At 41.4% G+C, this 17,574-nt stretch overlaps 1 protein-coding gene and 1 non-coding gene across 6 annotated transcripts in view; one reads left to right on the top strand and one right to left on the bottom strand.

Moving 5' to 3' along the window:
* CHEK2 (checkpoint kinase 2) overlaps positions 1 to 17,433 on the bottom strand; it is a 30,858-nt gene extending 13,425 nt beyond the window's left edge. The window contains exons 1-9 of one of the 5 annotated variants that reach the window (XM_045826719.1): positions 17,346 to 17,433; positions 16,918 to 17,012; positions 16,339 to 16,510; positions 15,015 to 15,345; positions 12,753 to 12,877; positions 12,487 to 12,634; positions 10,782 to 10,872; positions 4,525 to 4,633; positions 2,631 to 2,684 (exon numbers count right to left, since the gene is read on the bottom strand). In XM_045826719.1, the coding sequence (XP_045682675.1) occupies positions 2,631 to 2,684; positions 4,525 to 4,633; positions 10,782 to 10,872; positions 12,487 to 12,634; positions 12,753 to 12,877; positions 15,015 to 15,342 (855 nt within the window). In that variant the 5' untranslated portion in view covers positions 15,343 to 15,345; positions 16,339 to 16,510; positions 16,918 to 17,012; positions 17,346 to 17,433. Of the gene's footprint in view, positions 1 to 2,630; positions 2,685 to 4,524; positions 4,634 to 10,781; positions 10,873 to 12,486; positions 12,635 to 12,752; positions 12,878 to 14,753; positions 14,944 to 15,014; positions 15,346 to 16,338; positions 16,511 to 16,917; positions 17,171 to 17,345 lie in introns of those variants that run through there. The other 4 variants (XM_045826721.1, XM_045826720.1, XM_045826723.1 and 1 more) reach the window with 4 other exon arrangements.
* Positions 4,734 to 4,839, top strand: LOC123811024. The gene has a single exon (XR_006784333.1). It is a non-coding gene; the product is annotated as a U6 spliceosomal RNA (small nuclear RNA).
* Positions 17,434 to 17,574: the final 141 nt, after the last annotated feature.

Below are 17,574 nucleotides of genomic sequence, written 5' to 3'. Positions count from 1 at the left end.
CAAGTTTTCATTCTGAAGTTGAATGGTGAGTTCAAAGGTGTTCGTCCTAATGGTTTGCTCTATAATTTACATTTATTACGTGTGTCAAATATTACATGACTTTAAAATATTTAAAGACAGGAAGGGAGGAGAGTCTCCAGACGGAGAGAAGGAAGAAGTGGCAAGGCAGAAAAGAAGACAAGAAAACCTTTTGTCCTCTGCTACCTAGAGGCTAAAATTGAACTTCTCAGAGGGGTTATTAGCAAGGCCTTCCTGCCTCTATCTCATCTCCTGCTCCGCGTCCCATGCAGCCTCCTCTTCGGGCCACAAAGCTCCCCAGTCACCTGGATTCCCTGTGCTCTTCTCCAGTGTCACACCTTTGCCTGTGCAACTCTCCTGCCTCGAGATCCAGCCTTCCAAGCAGATGTGGCCTCAGGCATCGGGCCCCAGCTAAAATGTGCCCCTCACGATGCATCCACACACCCAGCAGTGGTTCAGGCCTGTGCCTCCCCACCCTGCATCTTCAGTACCTGTCTCCCTGCCAGGCTGTGAGCTTCTGGAGGGCAGAGACAGGAAATTACTACCAAGCACAGACACGTCTCCTTTCCCCAGGCACTGCGTCGGCTGAGTCAACTTCTTGGTTCCGCTTGGCTTCTTAATAGGCACTGACCACCTGGGAATGGGCGTAGCTGGGAGCTAATAGGGCATAAAGCAGTCCCCAGGGTCACTGGCTAGAGCTGGCACCGCTGAAAGTGTATCTCAGGAACCAGAGGCTACTAACCTCAATCCTCCACTTAGGTCATACAGGGAAGAGTTTAAGGAACTACAGATCTCTATCATTGCCCAAGTGCATTCTCTATGCTGAAAGCTCTACAAGTACATCTCATTTCATTCTCACACCGACCTTCAAGGTTAAGTACTCCTATTGTGTCCATTACTCTGAAAAGTGAAATGACCTTCTCACTGCCAGGTGACAGATGGGATGGGAACCCAGGTCTGTCTCTCCACCAGACCCAGGCCACACGAGAGGAAGCATGGCCGAGTCCCTGCGTGCTCACCACTAGAAGAGACGCTGACACAATGTGTTTGACAGCTGACCGAGTCAGTGCCTGACTCCCAAGGCCAGGCTCTACTGGGCTACCAGGCTCTGTTCGTGGTTCCCACAGTGAACTCGTGAGCCCATACTGAATCCCCAGGGGCTTCCACGTGCCCTTGCACACTGCCAAGTAATATCTAGTAGGACCTTTTACAGGGTTCTGAATTCCTCTCGATTGCAGTGGTCACTGGATTTATATAAACGTTATGTTTGGGGACCCTCCGACACCACAGAAAATTCTCTGGGCATTCAAAGTGTTTATCTTAGGGGTATGTTTGAGGCAATCCCACCCCCCAAGTTAGAGGGCTCCTCTCTTTAACAAGAGATTCCAGACACCTCGGAAAAGGGGAGTTCAGAGAAGAGAAAGGAGCTGCAAGGGAATTAGAAGAAAGCAGAGCAGGAGGGTCGGCCGCTTGGAGTCTCGTGGATTTTCCAATCGACCCACGAGTTGAATTGTTGTATTGATGGCAGTGATTTTGGTCTTAGTTTCTCTTTGTTTGGGGGATCTGAGGAGGTGAGAGAAGGGAGAAGAAATCTTTTTGTTGTCTGGATGTTAAGGATCAAAATAAGATCATCCTTAGCTAGACAGACTGGAGGTCTTGTTTCAAGTTTCACTCTAGTGTCCACCTCACTCAGGACTTCAGGGGGGCTCATGAATTAATGAAGAAACGGAGAGAACAATTACAAGGCAGATGGAGTCGGTCCCACACCTCTAACCTTCCCTTTTCACATCTTTAACTTTCCATTGTAACAAGGTCAGCAGTGCACAAAACGATAGAAATTATTAACACTGACACCATTTAGTCAGATTGAAGGACAGGGTATTGTCATTCATATTTGGAAACCCTTGGATTTACTTGATTTACTCCAACTGAGGAAAATGGCAATCAGCACCATCAAAAGGTATTTAGAGGTATTAAAACTTCAGGTATAATCAAACCAAATTGACCAAAATAGCATTATCTTCCCAAACATAACCAATTGACAAAGTCCCTGTAAGATATAAAACTTAGGAGATTGACTATGTCTTCCGTTCAAGAACTAATTCAGCGTAAATATCACATAATTATTTAATCATGAAATCTTTACACAGTATTGTCCTTTTAAACGTTCAGGGTAGCCCTGACCGGTGTGGCTCAGCTGGCTGGGCATTGTCCTGCAAAGCGAAAGGTCACAGTTTGGTTCCCAGTCAGGTTCCCAGTCAGGGCACAAGCCCAGGCTGCACGTTCGGTCCCTGGTCAGAGCAAGTCCGAGAGACTTGCTCCGAGAGCAAGAGCAAGTGCGAGAGGCAACCCACTGACGTTTCTCTCTCACAATGATATATCTCTCCCTCACCTTCTCCATCCCTTCCCCTCTGTCTAAAACACCAGTAAAATCTTTTTTTTTTTTTAAGTTCAGGGTAAATGACAAGTAAACACCCGTATGTATGTGTACACACACACAGTTACAGAACCCAGGTTAATACCAGCTTTATTGCATCAAAATGCTTTGTACTCCTCCCCTATTTTCAGATAAATGATTTTAAGTATGAGCCATATTTTACAGCAATACTCACATGATTTAATTTTTTCAAAATTTCGATTTCTGTTTTAACATTGAGAGCCGGATCCTTGGATAAATAAAATAACATTAGAGTTTATTAATAATAATAATAGCCAATATTTAGAAAATATTCACAGTTAAACTTTGTTGAGTAACGGCTGACTGAGTTCCAAACCCAGCTCTACTCAGACAGAGAAATCAAAGCCCACAGGATAATGATTAAAACAACTCGCCTGAAATCACTGTGTAAAGTGCTTGGCAAATAGGAGGCATTCAATAAATGAACAAGCTGTTTATTTAAAAATATCATCTCACATAAGCCTCATAATCAATCCCCAAGTAAACTGGGTTCCACAATAATCCCCATTTTACAGACAGAGCAACTGAGGCTCAGAGAAAGGAAGCCACTTGCTCCAGTTCCCATAGCCCAAAACAAGTGTTTCCACTGTTCTCATGCTCACCCGTTAAGTTCTGCTTGTCTCATTAGCTATGGAATTGTTTGCAGTCATAAAAATGATAAAACAAACAAATCCACAAACAACAAGGTTATTTAATTAAACTATATTAAGAAACTGTCAAATCAAATATCTAAGAATACAGCAGACACAGGTTTCGATTTCAACTGCAGGCTGACATATTTATTGAGATTCTTAACGAGAGGAGGCTTCAGGGTACTGAAGCTGTTCTCCACTGCAATTCCAAAAGGATGAATCAAGTTACTCAACCTCATGGGCTACACCCTCCATGAGCACAGAGGATATAGAATTACATATTTATGTAAAATGGACTTCAGCTAAGAAACCCAGATGTTTAATTTTAAAAGCCTGCCTCTTCCTGTAAGCCGTTAAACTCATTACTAAGTCAGGGTGTGCTCTGATGATAGAGAGGTCTAAAAGAGTTCAAAACGATTTGAAAGATGAAATTAAGAACTAAAATTTTGCAGCAAGTCATTAAGAATCTTTCTCCACCAAATGGGAAACAAAATCCAGAATCACAGGGGAAAAGATCTATAACAAAATGAACACAGAAAGGAAATTCCTCTTGCTGTGTGAGAATGGCATTGTCTTAGGGGGAAAAAAAAATTCATCTTTAAGGAATGTTAAAGTATAATAGCCAGAAACAGCTGGCCACAAAGGAAAACGTGATTGCGGGCCACATTTTACATCACTGTGTTGAGTCATCTGTTAAAAGACCAATACACTTGGCCATTTCATTCACACAGTAAGAATGTATTACATAAAATGTAATCAAACGAATGGCTAGTATGCAAAGGAACTAGTAAAGTAATTTAATTACGATTTTTAAAAATCTATAAACATGAAGGTAGCCATTGCCACATTACTGGGAAGTGCAAAGAACTTATCTAACTGATCAAACAGAGAAATGGTTGAGCAAACTACGATAAAGTTGATGAAATAGAGACTTGACCATCAAAAAGGACACAAAAGCTTATGCATTCATGTTCATATGGAAAAGCAGACTACAAAACTGTATATACAATGTGATTTCGACCATCTAAAAACAAACTCATACGAACAAAGGCTAGAAAAGAAAAAGAAAACTGAAAACAGCTGTGGTTTACAGTGGTGGGGGATATATATGGCTGGGGTTTTTTCCCCCTAATTTCCTTTCATTTATTGTAAAAACAGTCTTGTGACAACATAGAAGACAAAAAACCCAACTTCCTGCTAGCACAGTATTAAGTGCAACCAAATATTTTTCGGAACCAAATTATTTATAAGTTTCTAGATTACTTGAATACGCTCAAATATTGTCAATGTTCTTTGATACAAATTCACACACCTGAACAGTAAATTCATCCTGACAGTGAAAATAACTGCTCCAAAATTATTCTCGGAAATTAAGAAGTGTTAAGAACAGCTGAGCAGCCAAAAACAGGTACTTACTGCCTCTTTCTCGGAGCCAATAGCAAACTTCCTTTTGCTGATGATCTTTATGGCTACTTTCTTACATGTTTTCCTCTCAAAGGCTAGCTTCACCTCACCACAGGCCCCACTACAGGGAAAAACATGGAAAGTGATTGTCAGACTGCTTTTAATCAAGAGACCCACCACTCCTGACTTCGCCTCAACTATTGCAAGTTAAAGGTGGTCCAGTGCTCGCTTCGCAGCACATACGCTGAAAAATTGGAACGATACAGAAATTAGCATGGCCCCTGCACAAGGATCACACCCACACACCCACACAAGGACACAAGGACACAAAAGCAGTGCATACACAATCCTTCCACTGTTCCTGTTTACGAACATGGTGAAACCTCACCGACGTAACACGGCAAGGCCGTAAGTGAATGTGGGCCATCCAACACCAGGTCAGCTCCAAACTGCACGTTTTGAGCTGATACAGTCGGTCCCACTGGCAACCCAGACAGCAACCTTCTCATAAAGACACTCAGGACAAGGAGAAGTGCCTTATCCCAGAGATCAGAGAAACACCCAACAAAACAAAGTCCTAGTCAAAAATAAGTGCCTGAAACAAGTTACAGCAAACAATCTCTGCAAATTAATTATTTTCATTAACGCATTTCTATCTTATTTTCTGCCTTCAAGGAAGTGCGTGAGCAGTTAGTTGATGCCGTGAATTGTACCCTAAATAAACTTACAATACCTAGGAAACCAAAAGTTCTACACAATTAACCTGCTTGCAGTGAGCTTGCAGTGAGCTCTCAAAGATTTACAGTGGATTGGGATACTGTAAAACAGGAGGAATGCAAACCTAGGATGCCACCCAGTACATCGTTAATCCCATGTCGGTGCTCTTCTCCAAAAGCATGGTCAGCCCAAGGTCACACCTACCTGAACACCAATCATTCATTATGTGCTTGAAGTAGACCATTAGAACTATTATGGGTTTGGGTGGCATGAAGCGTTGGTCAAGATCTCTTTTTTATTGCGTACCGTATTATGTATGTATTGTGTACATAACATAAAATTTAGCACTGTAACCATTTCAAAGTGTACAATTCAGTGGTACTAAGAACATCTATAGTGTTCTACAACTGCCACCCCTGTCCAGTTCCAGAACAATTTTACCAGCCCAGATGGAAACCTACATCTGCTAAGTATTCACTCTCATCCCACCCTGCCCTCAGCTCCTGGCAACCAATAATCTGCTTTTTGTCTATTCCAAAAATCTACAAATTTGCCTATTCCAAATATCTTATTGACAATAAAATCACACAATATTGTAGCTTTTTGGTGTCTGACTTCTTTCACTAGCATGGGTTCAAGATTCATTCACATTGTAGCATGTGTATCGGTATTTCATTGCTTGTTATAACTAAATAACACGGCATTGTATGGATACATCACACTTGTGTATCCATGCAACTGTTGATGGACACTCAGGTTATTTCCACCTTTTGGCTATTGTGAGGAGAGCCGCAACGTTCTATGTTTAACATTTTGAGAAACCACCACATTATTTCCCCCAGTGGCTGCCCCATTTTACACTCCCACCAGCAGTGTATGAGGACTCCAATTTCACCACATCCTCACACTTACTATTTTCCCTTGCTTTCTCACAGCCATCCTAGCCGGTGTGAAGTGGTATCTCACTATGGTTATGCATTTCCCTAGTGACCAATGATGCTAAACATTTTCTCATGTGGTTTTTGCTCATTTGTGTATCTTCATTGGAGAAATGTCTATTTAAATCCTTGACCCATTTTTTAATTGGGTTCTCTTTTTTGTTTTGAGTTGTTAGGAATTCTCCGTTCTGGATACGAAATCTTTGTGATATATGATTTGTAAATATTTTCTCTCATCCTGTGAGTTGTTTCACTCTCCCGCCAATGTCTTTTGATGCACAAAAAGTTCTTAAATTTGATGGAGTCTAATATACCTATTTTTTTTTTCTGTTGTTGCTTGTGCTTTTGATGCCAGATTAAAGTAGCCACTGCCAAATCAAAGGAGCTGTCCCTACGTGAGGATGGTCCAGGTAACTATTATCATTTAAAATGCTCAAACCATCTTCCAATTCCCCTTCTGCTGGTAACAGTCACCTTTTGCCTGCGAAGTCTTCCCTGAGTGCAGGGGAGTGCCTATGATAGTACAACACTCGCTAGTAGAATATGGGGTAGACAAGTAAAATTAAGTTGATCAGGATTGTCCCTGGAATCAAAAGCTGATGTTGGGAGAGAAACAATTCTCTCCCCTATGGTTTCTAAAAGAAAAACAAAACAAAACATGAATGTTGAACTCCTGAAAGCTGTTTTCCCTGCTGCACAGAGACAGCAATTCTATACGTGGGCAACAAATTGTAGCTGAATCAAGAGACCAAGCCACAGCCATAACAACACTGTGGGAGCCTTCAGCTCTAGCCACAGACAAAGCCCAGTCGAACGTCAGAATTCAAGAGTGAAATAAAGCTCAAAGGCCACCCGGTCCAGCCATGCCTGAAGTCAGCTGTGCCCCTGTATTTCCTAATTACGAGAGCAAATAAATTTCTTAACTGACTCATTTAAGTTTGTCACCTGCTACAAGTTAGAGGATGTGTATTGAATCCTCCCATAAAAAAAAAAAAATAAGAGTCCCATATTATTTCTTAAGGGTAGGCACAAATTTGGCTATGAGCTTCCAAGCAGCCAAAGCAAATATGGAAACACAATGAGTTACTGAATTTAATGTCCATAAGCTAAAATATCTCTCATAGATGGACATAAAAAGTATGCAGTGCTTGATTCTGTGTAGCAGGAATACAGATGATGATTTCCTTCCATTTTTTTCTATGTTCATGTTACTAAAAATATCAACAGGTTAGAAAGGTATTTGGGGTGGGGAAGGAATCATAGGATGAAGGACATTGTAGAATGTGGTAAAGGTATCCAGAATACCCTCCCTAAAAAAGTGGTTCTCAAAGTATGATCAGGGAACCCCCTAAAGGACCCCCAAGACTCTTTCTAGGTGTCTACAAAGTCAAAATTATTTTCAGAATAATACTAAGACATACAGGTGTCTTTTTCATTTTCATTCTCTCTTAACTATATAGTTTTCCAAAGTCTACATGGCACACGATGTCAAAACAGACTGAATAAAGAAGTAAGTATCGGTGGCATAGGCAGACATGGCTCACCTCTTTGCACAATCATGTCAAAATTACAACTAAACTACAAAACAACCATCACTTGGAACCGACAGACACTGAGTTGAATTAAAGTCTGACAACTGCGGAATTAAAGAAACCACATCCATCCAGTCTGGTAGGAAGGGCCCAGACAATGAATGAACTGGACCCTCAGTGTGGTGGATAAAAATTCGGGAGGGATATCTCAGGACTGGGGATACCCAGACCCACACCAGGCCCCCAGGCCCAGGGTTCTAGTGCTAGGAAGATAAGTCCCCACAACTTCTGGCTGCAAAACCCAGCAGGGATTGAGTCCGTCGAAGAAACTGCTGTAGACCCAAACAGTTCCTCTTAAAGAACCCACATACAGACTCGCCTACTCAGGTTCACTCCCTCTGTGCTCCAGCACTGGGGTAGCAGTTTGAAAGGCACCAGTGGCATAAAGGAAAGAACTGAAGTCTCTGGCATCAAGGTAAGCAGAGGCCATTGTCCCTTTTCTAGCCCCCGCCCCCCTCCAAAAACTAGAACCAGCGACTGGCGCCAGATCTGAGACTCCATCAACCTGGCTAGCACTGTTTGACCCACCTTGGAGATCCCCAGAGACTCAGCCCCACCCAATTTATGGGCCACCCAAGGGCTGCTTTTCCTATGAATGGCTGATCTTGGCTCCTGCTTCACAACTTCCTAAATCTCCTCAAAGAACAATAGCTGGCCTCAGTGAACCCCAGACACAGCACTAGCAGCAGCCAGCCTAAATTAACAGCTTGGCTTTGCCTGGAAATTTCCAAGCCCAGCAAAACACAGGTGGGGGCTGACCATGGCCTGCACCACCCAGGGCCAGCTACAAAACACGTTGGAGCAACACCTCTCTGCCCCTGCACAGCTGATCTACCATGGAGGACAGAGGTTGGTGGTCAGTGGTCACAGCCAATCCTTGCAGCTGACTGGCCTGGGTAAACCCCTCCCAGTGATCTGCCAACAGCGACCAAGGCTCAACTACAAGAGGAGGGTGTACTCAGCCCACATGAAGGGCACACCTTGAATACCCAGCTTGGGTGATAGGGGAGGCTGTACCACTGGACTCTACAGGACACCTACTACATTAGACCACACTACCAAGACAGAGTCAAAGCAGCTCTAACTAATACTTATAAACAAATACAAGGAGGCTGCCAAAATAAGGAGACAAAGAAACATGGCTCAAATGAAAGAACATATCAAAACTCCAAAAATAGAACTAAACAAAATGGAGATAAGCAATCTATCAGATCCAGAGTTCAAAACACTGGGTTATAAGGATGCTCAAGGAACTCAGTGAGGACCTCAACGGCATAAAAAAGATCCAGTCAGAAACTACGGATACACTAATTGAAATAAGTAACAATTTACAAAGACACAACTGCAGAGTGGATGAAGCTGAGAATCAACAATTTAGATATATGGTAGCAAAAAACAACCAATCAGAACAAAAGAGAAAAAAATCCAAAAAAAATTAGGTTAGTGTAAGCAGCCTCTGGGACAACTTCAAGAGGTCCAACGTTTGCATCATAGGGGTGCCAGAAGAAGAGAAAGAGTAAGAAATTGGAAGTCTAATTGAAAAAATAATGAAAGAAAACTTCCCTCATTTGGTGAAGGAAATAGACATGCAAGTCAAGAAAGCACAGAGAGTACCGAACAAGATGGATACAAAGAGACCCACATCAAGACACATCATAATGAAATGCCAAAGGTTAAAGATAAAGAGAGAATCTTAAAAGCAGCAAGAGAAAAGAAGTTAGTTGCCTAGAGGGGAGTTCCCATGAGACTGTCAGCTGATTTCTCAAAAGAAAGTTTGCAGACTAGAAGAAATTGGCAAGAAATATTCAAAGTCATGAAAAGCAGGGACCCAGAGCCAAGACTGCTCTACCCAGCAAAGCTATTATTTAGACTCAAAGGCCAGATAAAGAGCTTCCCAGACAAGAAAAAACTAAAGTAGTTTTTCACCACCAAACCATTATTGTATGAAATGTTAAAGGGACTTATTTAAGAAAAAGAAGATCAAAACTATGAATCATGAAATGGCAAAAAAACACATATCTACCAACAATTGAATCTAAAAAAAAACAAACTAAGTAAATAAGAACAGAGAAAGAATCATGGATATGGAGAGCATTTTGATGGTTGCCAGATGGTAGGGGGGCTTTGGGGGAATGGGTGAAGAGGTGAAGGGATTAAGAGGTGCGAATAGGTAGTTACAGAATAGCCATGGGGTCATAAAGCACAATATAGGAAATGGAGAAGCCAAAGAACTTACAGCCATGAGCCACAGACATGAACAATGATGTGGGAACTGTCTGAGGGAGTGGGGGGTGCGGTGTGGTGGCAGACAGAGGGGGAAAAATCAGGACAACCGTAATAGCATAATCAATAAAATGTAAATTTAAAAAAGAAACAAATATCAGGGTCTAGCTATCTTCTAGTAAGCTAGATAGCAAAAAGGTTTGCAAAGTGTGACATAATGCCCTTTTCCTCAATCTTTTTGAAAATAATTATTTTTCACTAATGTTATTTATCCTAACATAAGTGAGTTTATTTTTAATGAATAAATATTAACATCTCCATTTTAATTTCTAATACAGTATATATCAATAGACTGAAGACACATGAACAAAAAAGCTCTTTGGGGTCCTCAGACCAAATATTCTGAGAACTTTGTCCTGTTCAATGGTCAGTTTCATTTCACTTCCCAAGATGTCACAAGTTCTGAGTGGGGCAAAAATGCAGTAAACATTTCTTTTCAGGAGGTTAAAAATCACTGAATTGTCCTTTAAATGTATGAACTGTATGGTATGTGAATAGTATCTCACTAAAACTTCTTTTAAAAAATTATAACAGATAAAATTTACATGAAAAAACTATTCATTTCAAATGATCACATTAAAAATAAATCAATAACACACCTATAACAAATCAGTGACCTACAAATATATTATGAATACATAATGAATGTTCTATAACCAGGAACAAAAAAACTGATTTTAAGCAATAAGTGTTTAAAAAAAAAATTAAGTACAATTTCCACAAGAAAAAAAAAACTTACCTTCCAAGAGTTTTTGACATGATGTACTTGTCTCTTAATTCCTTGGGATAAACTGATTGATCATCCACAGTCAGATCGAAAAATACAAAAACTAAGGGAAAAATGGCAGAAATATGTCTCATTAATTCATTAGTTAAAGAGAAGATGAGTGGTCCTAAATTTTAGTTAATATTTAAAATATAAGATGATTGTTTTAATTACATTTAATACCTAACCCTAAAGAAATTATTTAGCTAGGCTAAAATATATCATAGAAGCTATTGAAAACTGTGACAAAAGTCATTCTTCAATGACTTTTCTCACTATAGTGCATAAAATCCATATATAAATATGTCTTATTCCAGGACCTCAGAATATTAATCAATTGCATTAATATAGAATACCTATGCAGATGACAAAAGACCAGAATCTGAAAGCAGTAAGTTTCAGCCTAGATAAAACTGTTTGAGGCAATAAATATCCCAATAAAAATTAAGCCACAGATTATCACACTAGAATTATCTTCTTTTAGCCATTTACACCTTTATAGATCGGTATTTATTGTGCAAACCATCTTGAACCTACTTGTAAAGTTAAATAAATAGCACTTCCCTCAAAATTCCCCTTATTTCTCCATTATGCATGCTCTATATCAGAAAAAGAAAACAACTACAAAAAAACCACCCTACTTACTCTGACCTGTGTGGCTCAGTTGGTTGGGCATCATCCTGTAAAGCAAAAGGTCACTAGTTCAATTCCTAGTCAGAGCACATGCCTGGGTTGCAGGGCAGGTCCCCAGTTGAGGGTGTGTGAGAGGCTACTAATCAATGTGACTCTTGTACATGGATGTTCTCACCCTCTCTTCCTCCCTTCCACTCTCTCTAAAAATAATAAAATATTTTTAATTGTGTATTAATTCTTACATGTTTAAATTTCAGTCACCTTCAAAGTACTCTCCATTTGATGCAAGACACTTATCAAGACTTTTTTTCCACTGCTCAAAACAGTTTTTGAATTTATCGATTTTAATGCCTTTTAGTGTTTCTGCCTTTTTTTGTTTCACCTCTTCCACACTTGCACAATGTTTCCCTCTGAGGACTCTTTTCATCCGGGAAAACAATAAAAAGTTGTTCAGGGTGAAATTGGGTGAACAGGGAGGGTGGGGCATGTGAGTCATGTTGTTTTTGGTCAAAATCTGCTGAACACTCAGTGTGGTGTGGGCAGGTGTGCTTGTATATCATCCACCATGAAATGAGCAAACGTGTTGTCTTCAAAAAAATTCACTGAAGCCAAATTCAGCCTCTCACAACAACGCCAGCTGGTACACTAATACAGATGGGTTCCTAGAACACTCACCTAGTGGGGGAAGCCTGTATTACAAGGGGTCTGCCCTCCAGAAGGTAATTCCAATTGGAGGGGGTCCTCCCTCAGCATTCTACAAAGAACACAATGTCAATTTTCCTTTTCCTTTTTTTTTAATAGAGAAAGGGGAAGGAAGGCAGAAAGACAGAAACATCAATATGAGAAACACTGATCAGCTGTCTCTCATCCGCACCCCCACTGGGGACCAAATCCACAACCCAGGCACGTGCCCCAACTGGGAATTGAACCAGCAACCCTTAGCTCTGTGGTATGATGTCCAACAAACTGAGCCACACTGGTCAGGGCTCAATTTTCCTTTTTATGGAAGGAAAAACAATCCAATAACCATAAAATAATGAGTTACCTTTATTATTCGACACTGAAAGTGCAATTTCAGAATTGTTACTCAAAGGAAGGCGTCTTCCTTTCCCTACAAGTTCTCTATTTACAAAGGTTCCATTCCCACTGTGATCTTCTATATAAGCGATGTAAGAGTCTTTAGGACCCTTTTCCTGAAATAGAGAACATTTGATTTCAAAGTTTTAACAGAGGGGAGTTATCGTGGGAAGATATCGAAGAGTGATGTCTAGATTACCAGCTCTTCCAAATATGTGCTTATGTGTCACCTACCCTGAAAATCCGAAAGTGCTTCTTGCTGTAAGTCCGATATTTATCCGTTCTTTTCAGCAGTGGCTCATCAAAGCAGTACTCACAGCTCCTGTCCCTCCCAAACCAGTAGTTGTCATTAACGCACTCTGGAACACCAAAGCACACACCAGAGAGCTGTTGAATGTCACGTATCAAACACCTTTAAAAATTGCTCATAACATGTACTAGTAGGAAAATAGCCTAAGAAGGCAATCAAAATGATAGATTCATTTCTCAAGATGTTCTAAGATTAAAAATGAGGAGAAGAAACAAAAATTTTCCAACACTGAGTTTAATAAATTATGGTTTATATATAACCATGAAATAACAAGCGGTCATTGAAAGTCCTCCAGATTTAATCATCTGGAAAAATACTTACGATGTAATAATTTTCTACTCGTTACCCTCCGGAGGCTTCCTATCAAACCCAGCATATCTGCACTCCTTCTCACGGCAGGCTAGATGCCCCTTCCAGCCTCGCCTTGTGCCCCTCCACTTGGCTCCATCCAGCCAGCCCCACTGGATTCCTTTCACGGTCCCATGTGGTGGCCTTTGCATACTTTATTCCCAGTGATTTCTTTCAATGGTCATTTTGCCTTTGTGTCTGGACTCAGATTATCTTCTCCCACTCAGCATAAGGAGACTCCCACCTCACCACACATCTATTACTGTTAACGACAGCCTGTTTCATTTCCCTCTAAGTATAGACCGTAACAGGAAATTATCTTGATTATTTGTATATATTGTCTCCCGGCATTCCCCTGTTAGAACATAACATCAGGAGGGCAGCCTTGAGTCTCTCGTTTCAAAGCACAGCTCCAGCACCTAGGACAATGCATATGCTAGGCATGTAAATATTCCTGGAAAGACAGACTAGAAAACATATTAGCAATTCATATCACAAAGAACTGATTTCCCTAACATATATAGTTCCTACAAGCCAATTAAGAAAAAGACAGAGATAGAAAATTGTACTTGAACAATAATTAAAATAAAATTATTGAAAGAAAAAAAGAAAGAAAGGAAGGAAGGAAGGAAGGAAGGAAGGTAGGAAGGAAGGAAGGAAGGAAGGAAGGAGGGAAGGAAGGAAGGAAGGAAGATGAGCAACCCAGTAGAAAATGGATGAAGTACTGGCAGGTGTGGCTCAGTTGGTTGGAGTGTCATCATGGGTTCAATTCCCAGTTAGGGCACATGCCGAGGTTGCAGTTTGGTCCAGGTCAGCGCACACAGCCTCTTGGGGCGCAGTCACAGTTGGGGCGTGTGCAAGAGGCTGCCAATGTTTCTCTATTAGGTCAATGTTTCTCTCTCAGGTCAATGTTTCTCTCCCTCTCTATTTCCCCCCCCCACCCCATTCTCTTGAAATCAATGAGCATGTCCTTAGGTGAGGATTAAAAGGAAGTGTGAAAGGTACATAGAAACAAGTTACAAGAGACAGAAATACAAATGTCTGAAACATATGACAAGATGGCCAAGCCAACTCAATACAAGACATTTTTTCTAAAAGATTTTATTTATTTATTTTTAGAGAAGGGAAGGGAGGAAGAAAGAGAGGGAGAGAAACATCAATTTGTGGCTGCCTCTCACATGCCCCCTACTGGGGACCTGGCCAGCAACCCAGGCAAGTACCCTGACTGGGAATTGAACTGGCGACCCTTTGATTCACAGGCCAGCACTCAATCAACTCAGTCACATCAGCCAGGGCTCAATACAAGAGATTTTAAAAACCAAAAATATATTAAGATTCTATGTTCCAATGATCAGATTAACAAAAATCAAAAAGGCCCATATTACATTATGGTTATAAGAATTATGAAGAAGCAGCTACTCTCATAAATTGCCAGTCAGAATATAACTTTACCTCATCTAGGGAGGATAATTTGGCAAGATCTATCAAAAATCACATAGGCAACCACTTCATACCCATGAAGATGGCTATAATTTTTTTCCAAAAGGAAAATAACAAGTATTGAAGATACAAAGCACCTGGAACTCTCATAAATTCCTGGTGGGAACGTAAAATGATATAGCCTCTGCGTGTGGACAAGTCTGCAGTTCTTCAAAACTTCAACACAGAACTGTGTTATCTGGCACAGGTTCAAGTCTTAGCACAGGTGCTTGTTGTCCTGGGTCAACTTGTACAGGTCCTACAACTGGCAGCGTCTTGAGCTTTCTGCTGCAACAAATATCTTTACTCGTTTTTCTGAACACCATATTGATAGTACCCGATATAACAAAGGGTCTTACCGAGATTGGAGAATCCATCCTGAAGGGCCCATAATCGAGCCCAAGGGGCAGGGACAGGCTCCTCCGGTTCTTGGTCCTCAGGAATAGAATACAGTTCCTGAGTGGACACTGTGTCTAGGGAGCTCAGTGTCCCCGAGCTGGAGTGAGATGACTGGCTGGACGTCGGCACTGTGCTGGTAGAGGAGCTGGATGTGCTCTGGGACTGTGAGGAGCCTCCTGGTGCCTGTGAAGAGGGGCCGTGGGACTGCGAGAAAACGCCCTGTGACTGTGAGCAGGCGCCGCTGCCCTGGGACGGCTGGCACTCCACCTCTGGCTCCTGAGACATCATGACCTCAAAAAGTAAATGGCCAACAATAAGGTGAGCTTCAAGGAACAAGACTTAAGAATACAGGAGTAAAGGATGAGCATATTGCAATGGGGAAAAAAAAAAAATCCAGGACAAGCATGCTCTGAAAAAAGTAAAATTCTAACAGTCTAGACCTAGAGTTCTCAGGTGAGTTTTTCATGAAATCACTTTCTCTAGATCAGTTTTGTTTGTTCGTGTTTGTTTGTTTGTTTTTGTCTGATAACCACAAACTGCAGGGGAGAGAAGCAAAAAAAAAAATTATTCAAAGGCTATAAATTTTTAAAAAGTAATGAAATGGCATTGAGGTGGGGGAAAAGATTTAGTTTACATTCAACCAATCTTTAAAAATTAGAAATAAAACCTAAAATGTATTCATTAACACAACCAACACTACCCTTAAATGTCACATTTGTTTGGAAAGAGGAAGAAGGGGAAGGGTCTGGTGGCTTTGGAGTAGAAGATAAGCAAAGAGAAACCTCAGTTACTTGTAGCACCACTGTGAGGTGGGGGCATTTACATAAAAGACCACTGGTGCTCCTCCTCCCCCAAAACAGCTCTGGAAGGTAAGGACCAAATTCTGCTGGCTGATTAGAGATTCCTTAACGGCTAAGTGCAGGGCCACTTAAAGTGGCAGACAGCACACAAAGAAGGCTGCTATAAACAACTCCACCTAGTCTTTTGTGATGCTAAGTAACTAGAGCCTCATCTTTTTCAGCATCCTAAAAGGCCTTCCAGCCCTTTGGAATCTTGCAGGAGCCATTCTTTGAGCCACAGAAGACCCTAACAGAGGTTCCCACCCTTGTTTTAGAATTAACTTAATAAGACAGTTAAACTCTGATAACAACCGGCAGTAAAGTCAAAGTAACTTTCAAATCCCTAACTTTAAATCCTTAATCTGATCCTTTTTTAAAGGTACTTTCTCTCCAAATTCCCACATTCAGACTACACCTTCCAGAGAACATAGTAAGCATTACTCACACTGACTGCATTTACACAGCTTTCCAAATACAAAAGTCCTGATGAGTTTTCCTTAAAGCAAAGGAAGAAGGTGATGCCAGAGCTGAGTCTGCCACTCCAGCTGCATTGATACTACCTCAGCCAGGCCGTGTTCTTCTGCAGTTTTCTGAGAGAGACTTCTCCACCCTGAAGACTGGCAAAAGATAGTGTGTCAAGAGGTAGCTATCATCGCTTATGATAAATAAGGATCAACCAGGTGGGGACCACACTAGCCTCAGCCATGAGGTACAGTGGAGTGGTTAGAGGCAAATAGGTCTGCAGTCAGATGCCTGAGTCAGATCTTTGCATGATCTTTATTTTAGGTAGATTACAACCTCTTGGAACCTTATCTGATAAAAGTAGATATTGAGGGTTAAATGAAATGATGCATGTAAACTCCTCCCCCAGCAATGCTTGATAATTTGGAGCATAGAATTCCAGTCCCAAAGAACCAAACAGCACTTTACAAGTGGAACACATTTTTTTTTTTCCAAATAAAGAAACCAAGGAGGACTGGTGCTTTCCCACCCCCTCCTCGCCACCCCATTTACACACACTTACTTATGGACACTTGCAGGCAATTCTACACAGGTCAGTGTGTATCCAGTTCCTGCAGCGCGTAGCAGAAGGCGCTCGATAGGTATTTGAGATTAAACCTAAAGTACGGTAATAATTACTAATATTTATAGAACTCTTTACAAAGCAACTTCGCTCTGATTTTGAAGACTACAACTTTGCTGCTTCTTATGCTGCACGTCTGGGCCAGCTTCAGCTTTTAAGTAACAGGAGAAATGAACTTCACCTGGAAGTTCATCTGCAAAGAAGGAAGAGAGTCGCCCACACACTCCTCTCCAACCTCACCATCCCCCACGCCCCGGGCTCAAAAAGGAAGACAAAGCGGAAGGTTGGGAGATTCGGCTCACATTAGAACGCTGAAGTCAGGATTCGAACTCCCAAACATCCAAGAAAAGTTCCCCCTTAAGACTCACCTCGTGAGCCCACCGGGAACCACAGATTCTCAGTACCTGCAGCTGGCGGTGTGGCGCTAAACAAATACAAACTTCACTCTCAACCAATCAAAACACCCCTCCGCTGCTGCTTCTGAACCAATGAGGAGCAAGGGCTGTCCAAGCGTAGCCTCACTGCTTGCTGGGAGTTGTAGTTTAAAACGTAGAGCGGGACTCACAGTCCAGGTTTCCCCCGAGTGATCCCGCCCCC

The sequence above is a fragment of the Phyllostomus hastatus genome, unplaced genomic scaffold (assembly GCF_019186645.2).
Source record: "Phyllostomus hastatus isolate PE091 unplaced genomic scaffold, TTU_PhHast_1.1 phas_scaffold_760, whole genome shotgun sequence".
NCBI lineage: Eukaryota > Metazoa > Chordata > Mammalia > Chiroptera > Phyllostomidae > Phyllostomus > Phyllostomus hastatus.
The sequence above is the reverse complement of the archived record's forward strand: the minus strand, read 5'-3'. Positions and strand labels throughout refer to the sequence as shown.